Source organism: Arvicanthis niloticus, chromosome 27, assembly GCF_011762505.2.
Source record: "Arvicanthis niloticus isolate mArvNil1 chromosome 27, mArvNil1.pat.X, whole genome shotgun sequence".
Lineage (NCBI taxonomy): Eukaryota > Metazoa > Chordata > Mammalia > Rodentia > Muridae > Arvicanthis > Arvicanthis niloticus.
The window spans coordinates 28,698,305-28,717,469 of NC_133435.1; the positions used below are offsets into that span (position 1 = coordinate 28,698,305).

Below are 19,165 nucleotides of genomic sequence, written 5' to 3' on the forward strand. Positions count from 1 at the left end.
GTCAGAGAGCCTGCTCATGGCAGCCTCTCACAGTGCCTTCCCTCAGCAGGAAGTCACAAAAGTCTCTTGGCTTCTGTCTCTGCCCCATTCCCTTCCATCTGTCCTTCTAGATTCCACAGCTGTGATTTGCTCCCTTGAAAGCTTAGCTCTGCTCTACTCCTTGGACTACATCAACGTAGGATTTAGATCTCTAGAAATTTCCACCTTTCCCAAGCAGCAACTCCCTCCCTGCTCTAGTGGCAGAGTTTCTGTTTCAAAGTTCCAGTTTGTGGGTACAGGTTTCACTCTTGGCCTCTGATGCCAAATTTTTAACCAGTACACTCCGGGCTCCTATCCCCATCCCAGGACAAATCACCTCCATCCCCTACATCACTGTAACCTCTATAGGTTCCAGGTATAGGTTCCAGGCTTGGTTGCCCTGCAGAGTGACACCCACATTCACTTTCATCCTTGACCTGGTTATCATACACTCACAAAGAAAACAATCAAAGCATCCATGACAGAATCAGAACTGGAGTAATGATTAACTTTGCAATCCCTCTTGTAACTCATGACTATTCCCTGCACTCGGTGTAAACATTAATGTGACACTTCACAGCTTCTGTTATGAATGCCTACTCTAACTATATACAAGTTCATTAAGTTGTATAGACTTTGGATCTGGCTAAATTTGGTGTGTAATTTTTTAAAAAATTTATTCCAAGTATTTTATAATAAAATGTGTAAAGTAAATAAACAAATTTTGCAAAGATATAAAGAAAAAATAAATAATGAAAATGCAACAAATGTAAAAACCATGTTTAGGACCTGACTTCGGATCAGCTTTGTGTTTTATTTATGAGAGAAGGAAGATGAGAATTAAAGCCATTTTCAGATGTGTTCCACACGGCACTGCATCTGTTTTCTCAAACAGCTCACACTTTGGAAAGTGAAACCTAACTCGCTCATTAAAAAATCAAAAGGATCGCAGGAGGAAAGAGGGAAATTCCAAGCTCACGGGTCACAATAAACACAAGCAACATCCTCGGTTTAACAACCGGGGACTTCCCTCGAAGGTTTGTGGAGTCCTGCTGAGTCATCTCCAAGTTAGCCAATCAAGACTCAGGGAGGGAAACTCTTTGCAGATAAATACACCACAGCAGCAGGCACTTAGTGAAGTGCTTCATCCCTGCTGAGAGCCATCCGGAGCCATCCTTCCAGAAGCCTTCCCTTTCAGCACCATGAACCCAAGTGCTGCTGTCATTTTCTGCCTCATTCTGCTGAGTCTGAGTGGGACTCAAGGTAAGGGATATCAAGGCTATTTAATCAACAAAGTCAGATGATTGAGCTCAGCTCTAGACAGTCTGTATTTAAGGGTCAATGTGTACCTATGAAGAGGGAAGCTGAAAGAAACCCCTTCAGCTTGCAGACTTTATCATGTGCTGGTTGAAGTCAGAGAAAAATAGAATGAGAGAAAAGGAACAAAGAAGGATAGAAAGAGAGGAAAGGGGAAGGGAGGAGGGAGGAGGAGGCAGGAGAGAGTCAGGAGAAAAGGGGAAAGAGAGAGAGACAGGGTAGGGCATAGATGTCTCCTTACCTGAGCCTAACCCAATACTATGAGCAGTACACGAGGGCGGGATTTCATAATTGACAAATCGCAGATCTCTCTTTACCATAATCAGACATTCAACCGCTCAGCCTATGATACAATGTGATGCATCTCTCCACAGATTACATGACAATGAGACAGGTTCTGCTAATCACTACCTCATCTGTTGTAAGTGCCTAAAATGAAACAGTGTGCTGACCTTTCCGGCTCTACTGCTCTCTTCCTGCAGGGATCCCTCTCTCAAGAACGGTCCGCTGTACCTGCATCAGTATCGATGAACGGCCAGTGAAACCGAGGGCCTTAGGAAAGCTTGAAATTATTCCTCCAAGTCTGTCCTGCCCACAGGTTGAGATCATGTGAGTACAATCCCACCTGCCGATAATGTCCCTTATGTAACCACACAGTAAATAAGTGAGGGGGGATCAGGAAAGATGGGGAACGGTGCCTGAATTCTGACACGGACCTGCAGGGCCATCAGCTCTGCTGGCCTGTTGTTAACCTGAGTATCACACTCTTATCTCTATAGTGCCACGATGAAAAAGAATGGTGAGAAGAGATGTCTGAATCCAGAATCTGAGGCAATCAAGAGTTTATTGAAAGCAGTTAGCCAAAAAAGGTCGGTTTGCTGTTGCTTTTTCAAGAAACTGCAGTCTGGGAAGTAACATCTGCCCTGGGCTTTGCTGTGGTGTGTTTGCCTTAAACTCATGTCACCAGCATGTGCCTTCCTCCCTCCATTCACACAGACACTGAGGTACCATTTTAGGTCATACATTCCTAGTGTCTAGAAGTGGAACAGTTATAACTGTCCGGGTAAAGCTGCCAAATTAAATGTTCCCCATTTCCTCACTTAAAAAACATAAACAAACAAACAAACAGCCCCCATGGAGATTGTGTAGCACCAGGCCTTTTGCCCCAGGGTCTTTGGGTTCCCAAACTTAAAGTGAGTCTATTCCACTCAATACAGTTTCCTCTTCCTACAGGTCTAAAAGAGCGCAGTAACTGGAGAGAAGCCACTCACCACAATGCTGTGATCTACGGATAGCAGAGAGCCTGTCTCTCCATCACTTCCCTCTACCCAGTGTATGGCTAGTCCTAACGGTCCTTGTTTCTCCTGAAAGGTGACCAACTGTGGTCACATCAGCTGCTACCCCTCCTGCAGGATGATGGGCAAGTCATGGGGTCCTGAGACAAAGTAACTCCAGAAACAAGAATTCTTTAAGAGCTGGTCAGAGTCCTCGCTCAAGCAGCTGGGATGGCTCTCCTAGCTCCGTACTGTAAGCTATCTGGAGGTACTACGCTCTTCATCATGTGACACGCCCCAGCCTGCTCCCATGCCCTCCTCATCTTCCCTAGCTTTAGGATTGCCAGCTCTGAGTTTACCTGAGCTCTTTTATTTCAAATGTAGTCCAAGTAAGATTACAAAGTAAGTTTGTAAGAGCAGACGTACCACCATCTTCCCATGGGGATTTCATAACTCAGAATACTTACAGGAACCTGGAAATGTATATGTAAATATTATTTAACGAACGACTGTACAAAGCAGAATTCCTAGATGTATTTTTTTGTATGCTTTTCATTGTATATGGAAGAACGTGTGTCATTAAGTACATATCAATGAGTAGTTCAAGTTTACATAGACAAATGTTTTGAATGTCACATAAAAGGTATTGGATGGTTTTCAAAATAAAAATGTACTGTATTGAAAGTAGTAAGAGACTAAAAAGATAATAAAGTAATAATAACTGACATGAAATGCCATGAGGGTCATGTGACTGAGAATTATTTCAGAGGTTTAGAGACTCAATGGCTTGGACAAGAAGTTGGGATGGGTAGGAGACAAGCAAGTCAGGAGAATTACCACACTGCTTCTGGGCTTGGCCTCCATCAAGGCCCATCATGTAGGCTTCCTGCCTTTGGGGATGCAGAAAGGGAAAGGCCTGAGTCTCAGTGGACCCTGCTCTGGTTAGTTTTCACTGTCAACTCCACATAACTGAGAGTCCCTGGGAAGAAAAGTGGTGTAGGTGGGCAGACCAGACTAGCCTGTGGCCATGTGTGGTCATGATCATCTTGTCTCATGCTCAGTCCACTCAGGGCAGTGCCACCCTGAGCAGGTGGTACTGGGTTACATAAGAAAACTAGCTGAGCATGAGCCAGGGGAAGCAAATCAGAGTGCAAGCCAGTAAGCAGCCTTCCTCCATGGTTTCTGCTCCAGCCTCCTGCCCCAGCTTCCTGTCCTTGGTGATAGACTGTAAACTGGAGACATGAGCTTAAATAAGCCCTTCAGGTTAGAACATTGGTCACAGCAACAGAAAGGAAACCAGAACAGACTCCCAGATCCAAGTTTCTCTAAGACATCTGCCATGATGCTGCACAGAAGATTGCACATGAGGCAATCAATTCATTTTCCTCCTAGCCCTGTGTCTTCGCCTCTGTTTTATAGACTTGACTGTACCATCATCCACCCAGTTCCCCAAACAAGAAACCCCCATTACCACTTCCTCACCTCCTCTGTCCAATGAGTGAACAATGATATGCCTGCAACACAGTTAGTTGTATAAATTTTTAGCTTCTGGAATGCATGAAGAGTTCTAATGGGGGTCTGCAAGATGGCTCAGCAGGTGCAGGCACCTGACACAAAGCCTGAAGACCCTAACCCTGAGTTCAGTCCCCAGGACCTCTGAGGACAGAAATGTCCCCATACCTGAAAACTGTCCTCAGACTTACACACCGTCCCAGATGATGTGCCCACACTCCCTACCTCTACTCACCACACACACAGTAAAAACGTTTAAGGAATTCTCACGGTACACACACACACACTCATACACACACACACATACATACATACATACACACATACATACATATATATGTATATATATATTCAGACCAACAGTTGAAAAATAGTAAGAATTTCACAGAAGAAAAAAAGCACAAGCCCCTGATGGGAGAAGATGCTCGATCTCTTTCTAATGAAGGAAATGTGCATTCAGATCCCTAAAGACTTCATTTTGTTAAGTTGATAACCCCGGCAGCAAGAAAATAGAGCTGTGAGGAAAGTCCCACCACAGACAGTGAAAACGGGTAGTCACAACTTGTGTAGCAAACCATCTGATACTAACTTACGAAGCTGAATACCTGCTCATGTTCTAGTGATTTTGTTGCCATAGAGTAATTCATCTCTGGCATAGGACCCATACAGGGATATTACAACAGCACTGGCTGATCGTCAGAGCCAGTGGGAAGAGTGTACAACTGAAGACACCAGACACTGGAATTGGGCTGGAGGCTTCCTCCTGCACTGGTCCTCACAGCAAGTGACACATGCTGAGGCTTCTGGGAAAGAACTGTCGGCAATAGTCCTACCTAGTTTTAGGCCACGCGTGCAACACTACCAAGAACAGGCAAGGTGTGTCCGTTCCTGCAATAGCTGCAGGGCTACTTGGAAATAACCAGAAGCTCTCTGGTGGGATCTGAGGCTCACTGTGCAGGAGTAAATCATAGTCTGCTACTGGGAACCCAGTTGGAAGCCCATGGCTGAGGATACTGGAACTCCTAGTGGGCCTATCTATGTCCATTTTTGCTAAGTGGACATGATATGTCCATCAGATTGCCTCTTGGTAACTCTGTTTATACCTGTGGATTGCTGCTGCTGTCAGGTTCAGTGAGAAAATCTGCCCTCTGCAGTCAGAAGCAGAAACTACAAAGACTCATCTCTGATCAGATGAGTGATAGTCAAGTACTCAGCCAGAGTGGAGATGGCAGGAGATCACACATGTACACACATGCTCAGGAAACACCGTAGAAGTGCTGGCCAGGCAGTGGTGGCGCACGCCTTTAATCCCAGCACTTGGGAGGCAGAGGCAGGTGGATTTCTGAGTTCTAGGCTAGCCTGGTCTACAGAGTGAGTTCCAAGACAGCCAGGGCTACACAGAGATACCCTGTCTTGAAAAACAAAACAAAACAAAACAAAACAAAACAAAACAAAACAAAACAAAACAAAACAAAAGGGCTGGAAGTGTGAGAGCAGGAAGGATTGATGTGGAACACTGACTTCTGAGAGGGACAGCTCCATTGCACTCTTAAATGCATAGCAGCTACGACAACCTGAACGAAACCTGCATAAGAGCTCAGAGACTGCACTCCCCACCTGGGGGATTTATATCGTTCTTGGTGAGGGGGATTTTCTTCAGTGGAATAGTGTGTGGAGTGGATGGAGTCTTGAGTCTATGTGTATCGTGAACACAGGCACAGCCATGCCTCAAACCCGTGGGCACTTGCAAAGCCTTCCTGTGGTCTAGTTCAAGTGTTTATAGCTGATTGACCAGTGTGTGCAAGAACTAGAAAGCTCAGCTTCCTGCTCCTGGATGATCTGAGACTGGCCCCCTACATACATAATAACATATGCTGAGTTTCTGGGTTGCACAGTAAGAGAGCCCACAGTCCACCTGATCTCAGATTTGCTGTATATGTGTCTGTCATGTCGTCATTTCCTTATCACTCTAGTCAGGTTTCCAGAACCAAGCCATGCAAGACATAGTGGTACAGTCACTGGTCAGGTGCCTAGGTTCTCTAAACAACTCTAATGCAACACACTGGGTCATTAAAACACAGACATACACACACAGAGATACACAGACACACAGACACACAGACACACACACACACACACACACACACACACAGAGGCACTAGTTGGGAAGAAAAATGGTAAGAATAGAAGTAGTGGGGGTTGAAGAGATGGCTCAGTGGTTAAGAGCACTGGCTGCTCTTCCAGAGGTCCTGAGTTCAATTCCCAGCAACCACATGGTGGCTTACAATCATCTGTAATGGGATCCATATGCCCTCTTTTGGAATGTCTGAAGACAGTTACAGTGTACTCATATACATAAAGTAAATAAACCTTTTTAAAAAGTAAGATCCGTCAATAAAAGACATTTTAATTTGAATGTTAAAGAATAGGAGGAGTAAGAAAAGGTAGTGGTGACTATGAATATGATCAAAGCACATTATGTAATATATGAGAACGTGGCAATGAGATCCATACATAATTAACATGTACTAATGAAGAGTTTTAAAAGACTATTAAAACCAGCAGTAACTTGAAAATAGTCCAGAGTCCATGAGGAGAGACAGCTGAGGTATGTTTACTCGGTGAAATATATCAGTGAAAATAAAGCCCATTGAGGGAATCTCAGGGACAGTCCTGTGCAAATCTTGGTAGGCATGATGGCTGCACACACCTGTGATCACAGCTATTTAGAAGGCTGGGGTGAGAGGACTGAGAGTTCGAGACCAGCCTGACCAACTTAGTGAGATGCTATATCCAGATATACATGGATGGATGGATGGATGGATGGATGGATAGATAGATAGATAGATAGATAGTGAGAGTATCACTCACTGACAGGACATTAGCCAGACATTTATGATGCTCTGTTCTGCCTTCAGCACCAGCAGAGACATAGAAAAACACACCACAGAAGAGCACATGCAGGTGGCTCCATTTCCTGAAGTTTCTGTGCTGCTGTTGTGGTTACACTGGGGATCAAACACTGAGCCTTGTGTCTTCCAAGTAAGCACTCTCCCACTAAGCTACATTCTTGGCCCTTTGTATTTTATGTTGGAACTGCTTAGGCTGACCTCAAATTCACCATGTAGCTCAAGAAGTCCTAAACTTGTCAATCCTCCTGCCTCAGCCTTTCAAGTGGCTTAGAGATTTTATGCATATTCAGATTCTTAGAAAGTCTTAAACAAAGCAAATGCAACATTTTATTTGGATAACAAAAGACATTTTTTAAAAGGTATGACTTACTTAAAATACATAATTCTGAAGAGAGAAGAGAATGTGAGGTGCTGGGGACATGCCCAGGGCCTCTGGACAGCCATGTGGTATGGACATTAACAGTTTGTGCTCTAATCTGCACCTCCAATCTCCTGTTCTCATTCTCATATTCTCTCTCTCTCTCTCTCTCTCTCTCTCTCTCTCTCTCTCTCTCTCTCTCTCTCTCTCATTTTGAAGGCATATTTTTATAATAAAAAAGCAAAACAGGGTCTAGAGAGATGGCTAAGGGCTGGCTGCTCTTCCAGATGACAGGTTTGGTTCCCACCACCTACAGGGCACCTAACAAGCATCATTAACTCCAGTTCTCAGGGATCCAGTGCCCTCTTCTGACCTCCTCAGATACTGCACATAGTGGTACATAGATATACAAGCAAGTTAAGGCACACACATAAAAAGTAAAAACATATTTTTAAAGTTAAAAAGCAAAACAAATAAACTCTGGAATACTGCCAATTTTGAGACGCCTCCATGAACATCAAACAACTTTATATAGCAAACTAGGAGAACAGGAGAATTACCACATTCTTGTATATAATAAAAGAATGGCTTATGCCCTTCACCATAGAACCCTAATATATCACAATAAACAGCAGACTGACAAGAGAGTGCCAAACTCTTTACAGCTACCTAGCCGGCACAAAGCCCTCAACAAAAGCCAAACCTTCACAGAGGTCACCTTTCAATCCAGCTGGAGAAGCCCTCTTACCTTAGTAAGATTTATATACTAGACATATTCTAGGCCTTTCAAAAATAATTGGCCATACAGTCTTATTCTTTACAACATCAAAATAATAATAGCTTAAGATAATAATTTGTCATTTCTAGAAAGTCTACAAGTTAAATTGCAAAAACTTGTTCTCAATATCTTCAATTTTTTCATAATGGTGTTAAGCCTTAAAGACTTATATATAATCAATTTTGGCAAATAGATGTTACTCATTTTTGATTAAAAAATTAAAATATATACATGTGACTTGACACCTTTTAGACCTTTTAGTTGCAACTACTTTAACAAGAGAAGCAACTAAAAATATAATTAGTTGTTGCCTATATTATTTTCCTGTGCTTGGTGTTCCATATCAGACTAAGATAGATAATGGAACTGGCTATTATAGTTATTTGGCTACAGTCAAACATTTGAGATGTTTTGTTGACAATTTAATATTACTGATACTTCCTTATTATCCTCAAGGACAAGAAACTGTCAAAGAGAGATTATGAAACTTTAAAATAATATCTTTATAACTCTCTGAGTGTGGAAAAAGCAGCTAATGGTGCTTCTTCCCTGACTTTACAGGTAATTCTAAAAAAAAAAAAGGCTTTTCTAAACTAGAAAGGGGGAATTATACCCCAAGGTGACCAAAAACACACTTTGCTTTTGTCTTGTTTTAAAATTTCTGCAAACTGATGCTAAAGGTCAGTCTGCAGTGGATTGCTACTGGCATCCAGTTACTTCTAGCTCATTTGCCAGGGTCTTGTGGAGAGACCCCTTAACAATACTTGGTATGGTCCCGATCCTGCTCTAATTTGGGATGGTGGGTCAGTCTACATTTTTCAGAAAAAGAGAATGGAGCCTGATGGCTGCCTAAAAGACTGGTCATCAAATAGACACAGATCTTGAGCTTAATAATTATGATTCCAATGATGAAGATGGCTCAAAATCTTTATCAACCAGCTTAGTTAACTTGGTATATAGTCTCCACTCTTACTGGAGAGTAAGTAATTTTTACTAAGCTACCCACCTGGTGGCTAGACTTGTGTCTGATCCCTGCTAATTAGCAGTTGGATTAGACACTGAAACACTTCCACTTCCAACCTTATTTTCTACATTGCTTGAATAATCATGTTGCTTTTAACCTTTGAACCTTATATTTTAAGCAGATTGGTTGCCCTCACACAGGATTGCTCTCAACAAGCTCAGCTATTCATCATGGCAGTTACACATCGCTGTGAAGAACTGCATCTAGTGCATGTCCACAGGTCCTTTGATCTGAATGTGGTCTTGGTCTAAAGAGTGTGCCAATGATGGCTGGTTAGTCAATGGCGGGTAAGAGTGTTTTGAGCTCCTATAAACCTAAGGCAGAGGCATACATCAATATGCTATGTATGATTTCCTCAATGACGGGTAATATAGGAGTAATATAAATGCCAACCTAAGCCAGGCACGGTCGCCCGGCCACTCGAGACCCTAGACGGGATGAAATTGTGCCCCGTCCAGATATTGACACTGCCATCTTAAAAAATTAAGGGGGGAATTGTCACCTTCCCCAGGCCTGAGCAGGCCTGCAAAGTCATTTACCACAATAGACCAAACAACAGTAGGACCTAGGAGATGCATTGCATTACCAACCTTGGCACCTTGGGGCCTGCTACCTGAGCTAAGAAGAATGGACTGCCTGCTGAGCTAGCCTTGACACCTTCCGGACTGCTATCTCCTTGCCTGGCCCCTGGGCTGAACCGAGAAGAGACTCTGGGGGGTGGGGCTTCCCCTTTATATGTGAAAGCAAATTATTAAACTTCGAGCCTTGATCAGAGAACTTTGTCTTGGCTTCATCTCTTCATGCCCGTTTCCCTATCCTCAGCCTCTCTTACAGGTGAACCCAGTTCAGCACTGTTGCTGCTGGCAGCAACATCAGCTAGTCTTCAGTACATGCTGGAATCCCAAAGTAGGATCTAATGGCAGTGAAGGAATAGACTTGCTAGCAAGGGCAAGATCAAGAGGCAGAGTGAGCTTCCTTCTCCCATATTCTCTATACAGGCTGACAGCAGAAGGTGTGGCCCAGAGTAGAGGTGAGTCTTCCTACCTCACAAGGTCTAGTTTAAAGGTGTGTCTGCACTCCTCAAATAGCTGGATTAGAAGTGGACATTCCAGCTTCAAATGATTCAATAAAGCAAAAGTTCCTTAGCCTTTTGGGTTTTAGTTTATTCCAGGTGTGATCAAATGACTACTAAAACAGCCATCACACAACACAGTGAGTTTTCCTGTTTAGGAATCTGAAGGTCTTACTCCCACGAGTATTCTCTCTGCCTGGTTCCATTTTCTGAGTTCACATTATGGATGCAGTGTCTTTGGGTATCACATAGTATCTTTAGGTGTCACACAATGTCTTTAGATGTCACCATGTCTTCAGGTGTCATACAGTGTCTTTAAATGTCATACAATGTCTTCCGTTGTCACACAGTGTCGTTATGTCATGTAGTGTCTTTAGGTGTTGGATGGTGTCTTTAGGTGTCAGATGTGTCTTTGGGTGTCACACAGTGTCTTTAGATGTTCGTAGTATTTAGTTGTCAGATGGTGTCTTTAGGTGTCACACAGTGTCTTTAGATGTTACATAGTATCTTTAGGTGTCAGATAATGTCTTTAGGTGTCACAGTGTCTTTAGGCTCTTTCTTCTCTTTCCTCATTATATTCTTTCTGTTCTCAGAATAATCATTTCTATGATCTTATCTTCAATATGCTGACTTTTTTTCTTCTGATTACTCAAAACTCCTGTTGAAGGTCTCTGGGGGATTTTTAGTTTTGGTTTTTCGTGTGGTATTGGTGTCTGACCCAGGGGCCCCACCCATGCAGACACTAGGCATGTTTCCTACCATTGTGAACTGTCAGCTTCTTAAGTTTTTAATTCTTCATATCCTCAACTTTTTAGTTCCTATTTTATAATTATTTCCACCTCTTTGTTGATATTCTTTGTTTTTGCCAATTGTTATTCTTTGCCCTGGCTTCCTTGGCTCTATAAGCAGGTTTAAGACAAGCGAGTTGACATTTCTAGCTGCCGAGTAGTGGCACATACCTTTAAGCCCAGCACTCAGGAGGCAGAGGAGTTTGGATCTCAGAGTTTGAGGCTAGTCTGGTCCAAAGAGCAAGTTCCAGGGCAGCCAGGAATACACAGAGAAACCCTGCCTCGAAAAACAAAATCAAAAACCAAAACAAAACAAGACAACATTTCTAGCTAATAAATCTCTTGTCTAGCTTCCAGGGAGACCTTTGGGACCTCAAATGAACTTAATTAGTATCTTTAGATGTCACACAGTGTCTTCAGATGACACACAGGGTCTTCAAAAACCCTGTCTCTATATACAGTCACGTTCTGAGAACACCAGCTGATACATCTTCAATGAAAGGATTGGGGGAGGGGGTGGTGTAATTCATTCAGCTCAAAATGTGAATTGTATTCAAGAAAATAATCATGAAAGGAAAGCAACAAAATAAAGAACAGATGCCTTAACATACATACATGTATGTATGTATGTATGTATGCATGTATGTATGTATGTAAAATGATTGGCATACATTTACAATGTCAATTCTGTGGTACCCTCTTATTCTCAATGTCACTTTCCACAGGTTCAAACACCCAGGGACTACAAGGGTGGTGATAAGGTGATAGACCAGATCTTTTGAGTTCAGACTTCATCTTAGAGAATCTGACCTAAGGTTGAACTCAAGTTAACTAACAGGCAGGTGCCTAGCACTTGTTTCCAGGTTATTCCCCAACAAATCTGCAACCCACGGTTACCCCTGACACTTTACTTCCTAACAACCACCAATAAGTAAAAAAAAAAAAAAAAAAAAAAAACCAGAAAGCAAAAACCAAATAAACAAATAAAAAAAAACCAAAAACCCAGAAGTTTATGGTTTGGCTCCCAGCACCAGCCAACTATGTTAAAGGCCATCATGGCCCCCAATCAGATGTGTGCCAGGTTAGATACCCCCTTCTTGTCTCTATAAGTGCTTGCTTGAAACTAAGTTTAAGGCCTTCTGTTCTCCTGTATGAGAGACGGTGGTGGGGCCCAAGCTTGAGTTTGAATAAAAACACTCTTATGCAATTGGATCAGACTCGGCTCCTTGGTGGCCTTTTTGGGGTTCCTGAATGTTTTCTGGCACAGCAAAGGTATTTTGAGAAAGAGAATGAGACACCATCTTCACATAGAGTATATTCTTCACCTCTCATTAGAGTATGTTGTTATATAACTATAACCTTTTTGTCATGCCTAGTTTATAAATTAAACTTTGTCATAGGTATGCATATATATATATATATATATATATATATATATATATATATATAAATAGCACAGACATATCCAGGGCTTGGTATCATCTGTGGTTTCAGTCATCCATGGGAGGTTTTGAAATATATCCACCATAGATAAGAAAAGGGCTGCTACTCTGAGCCCATTTGACAACTTTAAAAGGTAGATTATGTGAGTATTAAACAAGACAAGCTAAAATGTGAATATAAAATGGAAGACTGGAACAACAACCATCAGTAAAGTACTTGCCACTTAAGCATGAGGATCTGAGTTCAATTCCCCAGAATCCATGAAAAAAAAGCCCATGGTAGTTTGTGCTTTTAATCCTCAGGTTGGTAAGGTAGGAACAGACACATCTCAGCCAGCTTAGCCTACTGACAGGTTCCAAGGCAGTAAGAGACTTTGTGTTTTTTTTTTTTTTTTTTTTAAAGCCAAGCTGGACAGTACCTGAGGAATGCCATTCAAGGTTGACCTCAGGCTTCTACATGTATGTACACACCTGTACACACCTGTACACAAATGCACATTTACACATACACAACTGGAAATAATCTCACGTGCCAATTTTTGGCATAGCAAATACCAATAAATAGAAGACTGAGAAACAGAGACATACATACCTATCAGGGCCACTGCAAAATTAACCTTCTCTTTCTGGCAAGCAATCAAAATGTTACAGAAAATATTGAGTATTTTTTATCATTTGTCTTTATAATGCCACAGAAGATAAAAAATTAAAAACATTTTATGTTATGAGGCAGGCTTCACTGTGTCGTCCATGCTGAGCTTCAAGCAACCGTCCTTTTTTCGCCAACTGCAATAGTCGAGGACAGGTGTGCCCTACCCCACCCGGAGCCAGAACATTATTGTATTTCTGAAATATTAGAGACAACCCAAATCCCTAGTACTGAGAACGAGCAGAATAGACATATAAAGAAGTGTTTAAAAACAGATCATCTAGGGCTGGGTGTGGTAGCACATGCCTCTAATCCCAGCGCTCAGGAGGCAGAGGCAGGCAAATCAGGTAGGGAGAGTTTGAGGCCAGCCTGGTCTACACAGAGTTCTAGGACAGCTAGGGCTACACAAAGAAAGCCTGTCTTTAAAAAACTCAAATAAGAGATCTTCTGCAGCCAGGACAACAGGAAATATAGGGATAAAAATGGAGCAAAGACTGAAGGAAAGGCCATCCAGAGACCACTCCACCTTGGGATCCATCCCATCTGCAGATGCCAACCCCCCGCCCCCCAACCCCTTTGACATTGTTGCTGATGCCAAGATGTGCTTGCAGACAGGAGCCTGGTATGGCTGTCCTCGGAGAGGCTCTGCCAGCACTTGACAAATACAGATGCAGATCCTCACAGCCAACCATTGGACTGAGCCCAAGGACCCCAATGGAAGAGTTAAAGACTGAAGGAGCTGAAGGGGATAGAAAGAAAAAGGTAAATTCTTTTTCTCCCTAGAGGTTTTTTTTTTGTTTTTGTTTTTGTTTTTTAGTTTTATTTGTTTGTTTTGTTTTGTTTTTTTTGGTTATAGTTTTTGGACCTATGTAGTTTTATGTGTATGAGTGTTCTGTGTACAGGTATGTCTGTGCACCACACACATGCAGAGCTGAGGAAGCCAAAAGAGGGTGACAAAGCCTCTGGAAATGGTGTTGCAGCCAACTGTTAACTGCCACATGGGTGCGGGAACTGAACCTACATTGGCAACAAGTGCTTCTAAAACTTCTGAGCCCAGCCCTGTGTAGAGTTATTTTTTGCAGTCATTTCTAAGTGAATTGTTTAAAACAAATATGAATATTTAAAACAGAAAAATATTTCTCCCCTTCTGGGATAACTTTCTTCTGTCTTGGAAGCAGCTTTTGACCAATTATTATTATTGCATGCCATCAGACTGCAGACTGGCTCACCAAAAGTCACAGGACCAAACAATAGTGTTGTTGCCAACACTGGATTACGTCTGTCCTTGAAAAGACCAGATGTTTTCTCTCAGATCTATCTATTTACTAATCTAACCAGCCCTGCGGCTTATATTAGACACAAACCAAGAAGCCAAGATAATAAGATTAATGGAGGAAAAATTTTTTCCTTTTTCTTGGTGGCCTGAGATAAACAAAAATGTGATTGGTTAGCGGAAAAAAATTTTTTTTTGTTTTTTTTTTTTTTTTTTTTTTTTAATTTTTTTTCTTAAAGGAAGGAATAACTTACTGACCAAGGAAACACAAAGTTCAGAATGCTAACTGACAGCATGGGACTTTCAAGAAAAGCATTGTTTTTTCAGTCGGGATCCTTTACCATTAGGAGAGACTGGTGGAAAGAGGGGAGCCCAGACATTGAGAAATTGAACCGAGCACAAGAGTTTCAATTTGAGAGAAACTTCCCCTCTGAAAAGTAAAAGGAAGCCTCATTTACTACACAGTGGCTGTTAACCTATTTAAACAGATCTACACAATTCCATAATAAAACAGTTGGAAAGAGGCCAGAGACCACATGTGAGGGACAACAAGCCTGCTCTGCCTGCCTCTAGGGGATTGCATTACCACTGAGTTCCTGAGTTCTTCAGGGACACTTGACATGGAATTTTTTCAAGAAAAAAAAAAAAGAGGGTTTTTTTGTTGTTGTTGTTTTTGTTTGTTTGTTTGTTTGTTTTTGGTTGATGTTGTCCAAGGAGGAATTAAAAATTCTCTGTTGATTTCAACAGTCGTGATAATCCTTGGCTTTCTTCCCAGGCCTGTGAGAAACTCCAGCAACATCCTGTCTTACTTGGCAAGTTTCGATTTCTCCTAAAACGCTTTCTATCCATAAATGTGGTCTCTGTGGGATTTTTCTCTTTTCTTTTTCTCCAGTCTATACCGCAGTTCCTCTGCAAGCTAGCCTGAAACTTGCCAAGGAGTCTGGAAAGCAAATGCCTTACAGTGCCTGAACCCAAATGGTCTGTCTCTAGCCATCTTGCCTAAGGACCCCGGTTGATCTGAGAAGCCTTTTACCCTGAAAAGATATTTCCACTGTTGAATAAGAAGGAGCCCTTGCAGGTGGTAGGGAGCCTAAGCTCCAGGGTTCAGGGGTTCAGGGTCTCCAGGGCTCTGGGGTTCAAGGGCTCAGGACATTCTGGTTAAGGGGCTCAGCACCTGGAGTGTCTGACCAACCTCAACACCAGCTCCTACCCAACGGACCTTCCTCTGGGTCATCTCAGCCGCCCTCAAGGGATATTCCTGAGCCCTATGGCCTCCATACCATGAGCTAGGCTTCTGGAGGCATTGCTGCCTCCCACCCTCACCAAACTTCCCATGGAAGCTGCACACGGGGTTCCCGGGATCCCAGGGTCACTGAGTCTCCACGCTACTTCCTAGGGGAAATGGCTGCCTCAGGCCAGGAGGCAGAGGAACAGTGGAGACGAAAGGAGAGCCCCAGGGCACATATTACCTTTCCTCCATAAAGTGCTCCTTTTCTTCAGCAGATCAGTGCAGGCAGCCCCAACAGCTACACACGTAGAGCGAGCGTTGAGCTTCGGGTGGAGGAAAGTTCTGGAAGTAAACTGGCTGGGCATGCGCACTATTCATAGCCCAACTAGAAGAGGTCACAGAATCAATGGCTCAAGATTTCAATCCTTGGCTGATGCCATATCTGTCCAGCTGGGATCTGGTCCCTGTTGGTCACTTGCGAACATTTATACTGAGTATTTACTGCACCAGGCTTCAAGAACATTCTTCCAGGGTCGGTGCTGGGTTATCAACGTGTTCAAATGTGGGTCTTTACAAAGCCTTCTCTAATAGAAGGAGAGAATAGAGTGTCCCAGACAAGCTAACATTGTTTACTGTATCCGATCTATGAGGATGTGCCTTGAGGTGTCGTGAACACATACATGCAGCAGAGAGGACCAACTGCTTTCGGAGCTAAGGAAAGGCTTTCCTAAAGCGGAATGCTGAATAGGGTAAAATTATGCAGCATAAGCATGCAGAGTGGTCACACTACAGACACGAAAGAGACACGAGCAGTGAATCAGAAAATGAGAAGAAAGAATGATGCAAGAGGCTGAGAAAGTAAATCTGTCAGCCCATGCTGAGCCTTCTAAGAAGTCTCCATCAGCTCTGTAGGACAGAAGAGTCACTGACTGGCTCGGTGTTACTTGCTTCTGGGTGTATGCTCTTTTTAGGTACACTTCGACAATTTTATACATGCACATACTGAATTTTAGGCAAGTTCCACTATCCATTACCGTCTCTCATCCCTCACTCCTGCTGGAACCTTTCTTCTCCCCAGAAATCCCCCTCCTACTCTGAACTCTTGCTTTCTTTTTTGACTCATAAACATTAATTAAGGGTGGGGCTTCACGAGCCCCTCTCCTAGGTATGATGAAACGATGACCGATGCTCTGCGCATCCTGAGCAGGTAAACAGTTGCACTGCAATGGGCCCTCCAGTCCAGAAAACTCTGTCAGTACTCTTCCCCAAGTTCTGGCTCCTTCTAATGCCTCCTCTAGGATATTCCCTGAACCGTGGGGGCAGAGGTGACATAAGTTAGTGTACTGTCGAGGATCAGAGCACTCTGCAGTCGGTAATTCTCCACCCTTTGGCTAGTTACAAGTCTCTGTCTGACCGCTACCCACTGGCAGTATATTCTTGCTATTAATCTTCAACAGCCACTTGTGAAACTGGGCATTATTATCTTGACTGAGAGATCCAAGGCTGGCAGAACTGGTACCTAACCGAGGTCCAGCCTAGGCTTGGTCACAGTCATCACCAGGACTAAACTAATGAATAAGCTTATCAAAAGTCACCTAAGTCTTGTTTTTCAAAATGATTTTTGTAATATTTTACTTATATGTTATTAATCTATATAGAAACTATTAAAAACATGTATTATGTAACATTAAAAATGAATATAAGGTATCCCCTTATTCTAAAGCATGTATTCCTTAGGGATAGGGGAAGATTATTGCTCAAAGGACAGATATCAGTCTGGGAAAGCTAAACAACAACAACCTCTTAGACATTAGTGGGGCCCTGGATGCAGATCTACAACCCCAATACTCACAAGGCTGAGGCAGGAGAACGGCTTGTTCAAAGTCGGCCTGCTATACAAAGTGAGACCTTGACCTTATCTTAAAAAAAATCTGTATTACAATGATTAATGCCCAATTAAGATTCAACCTCACATTATAAAGTCTATTTCTTAGCATATATTACAATAATATATAGTATATATTATATCCACTACAACAACATTATATATATATATATATATATATATATATATATATATATATATATGTATATGTATATATATCCATTTCTCTCTTTAGAAAGAAATATACTTTTGATTTTGGTTTATTTATTTTAAACTTTAGTTAGGTTCCATATGATTTTCCATAGGGAAAGTACATAATGGAAAAAGTTGGTAAAGATTGTTTAGATGTCTTTTACTTTGATTTGGGAAATATTTTTAGTTTTTCTTTTACCAAGAGTAAGGTACACCTTGGGTTGTTGCATTGCCTGCTACCTGAAGACTCTCAAAATTCAGTCAATTCAACTGACTGATTCAATTCAGTCAATTTCAGTCTACAATTCAGTCAAACCAGCTGTTCTGGGGAGAGGCGGGATGAAGAGGAAGAAAGTTACTGCCAGAACAGGAAGAAGAGAAAAAGTGCTTTACATAATAGTTGTTCATTTTGTCCAGATACATTTAAAAGGGAGATATATGAGCTGTTTTGCTGAAACTCTGGTCCAGCCATCTCTAGAGGAGGTGAAGAGTAGAAAATCTTTGTGGAGACCGTCAAAGTCTAGACAAGTGTAGTCAATTACAGAACAATAGAATCTCTTGGCTATTAACTTTCCCTTCTACTAATGAGTGCACTCAATGATTTTGTGAAACAAAGCCAAAGAATTCTAACAGTTTTTTCCAGTCCTACCTTAATTAATGATCGTGTGAAGTAGAGCAAAAAAAAATTAATACTTTGTTTTATTTAATACTTTTTGCCAGTCTCATCCAGCATTGGTCAGCCCCATTGCAAAACTTTCATTTTGTCCTAAGGCACTATTGTTTGTGACAATATCAAAAGACTATATATGGCACCAACACATATATGTACTTTTGTTTTTATTTGTTCCTTTTTCTCAGATCCTGTTTTGAAAGGCTAATTGTTGGTTTTGTTTCTTTGTCCTGTTTTTTATGTCTGTGTTTCTTTCTTCCAGCTTGCATCCTGTCCCAGAAAGCAATATTCTCTGAGGAAGCTTGATATTATTTCTCTTGTTGTCATACTAACTCTTGTTCTAGCTTCAACGGCTACAAGAATTTTGAACAACCCGAGCATTTTTAACAGCTACTCTATTTTGAAATTCTTTGCTGTTGAATGCTATTTACTATCTGTGCTTCTTTAAACTCCTTAGAAAATGCTCATGAACGTGTGCTTTCTCACTTCACTGTCATACCATGAGTGCCACAAATATCTTGTGAAACATCTGGAAAAGGTAGCCAGGAACAGAACAGCTGTGGATTACACAACTAATCTAACAATTACAGTGATAGGAAATCACAGCAGCAGTGAAACAAAATGGATTTACCCTCAACAAATTAAGAAGCTTTGACTTGTCGGGAAAGACCGTATGAGGAAATATTAACGTCTTTCTACAGTGTAGAGAGGATCATGCCCCATGTGGGAAGCACATCTCCAACCTTCATTGCATGGCATTACTATATTCATTG

The 19,165-nt window shown here is 42.0% G+C and overlaps 2 protein-coding genes across 2 annotated transcripts in view; one reads left to right on the forward strand and one right to left on the reverse strand.

The window, feature by feature from the left end:
* Art3 (ADP-ribosyltransferase 3 (inactive)) overlaps nucleotides 1-16,007 on the reverse strand; it is a 74,145-nt gene extending 58,138 nt beyond the window's left edge. The window contains exon 1 of the mRNA XM_076926501.1: nucleotides 15,887-16,007. The gene's annotated coding sequence lies outside the window, so the exon portion shown is untranslated. The remainder of the gene's footprint in view (nucleotides 1-15,886) is intronic.
* Cxcl10 (C-X-C motif chemokine ligand 10) lies at nucleotides 21-3,346 on the forward strand. The gene is made up of 4 exons (XM_076926508.1): nucleotides 21-1,281; nucleotides 1,818-1,944; nucleotides 2,115-2,204; nucleotides 2,569-3,346. Exons 1-4 carry the CDS (start codon nucleotides 1,221-1,223, stop codon nucleotides 2,585-2,587), a joined length of 297 nt encoding a protein of 98 aa, XP_076782623.1. The 5' UTR covers nucleotides 21-1,220; the 3' UTR covers nucleotides 2,588-3,346.
* Nucleotides 16,008-19,165: the final 3,158 nt, after the last annotated feature.

Excerpts from the sequence above, each read along its gene's own strand:
- Cxcl10 (XM_076926508.1), top strand. The coding sequence starts at position 1,221 with ATGAACCCAAGTGCTGCTGTCATTTTCTGCCTCATTCTGCTGAGTCTG. Across the intron at positions 1,282-1,817 it reads GAGTCTGAGTGGGACTCAAG|GGATCCCTCTCTCAAGAACG; the intron begins GTAAGGGATATC and ends CTCTTCCTGCAG. Across the intron at positions 1,945-2,114 it reads TGCCCACAGGTTGAGATCAT|TGCCACGATGAAAAAGAATG; the intron begins GTGAGTACAATC and ends TTATCTCTATAG.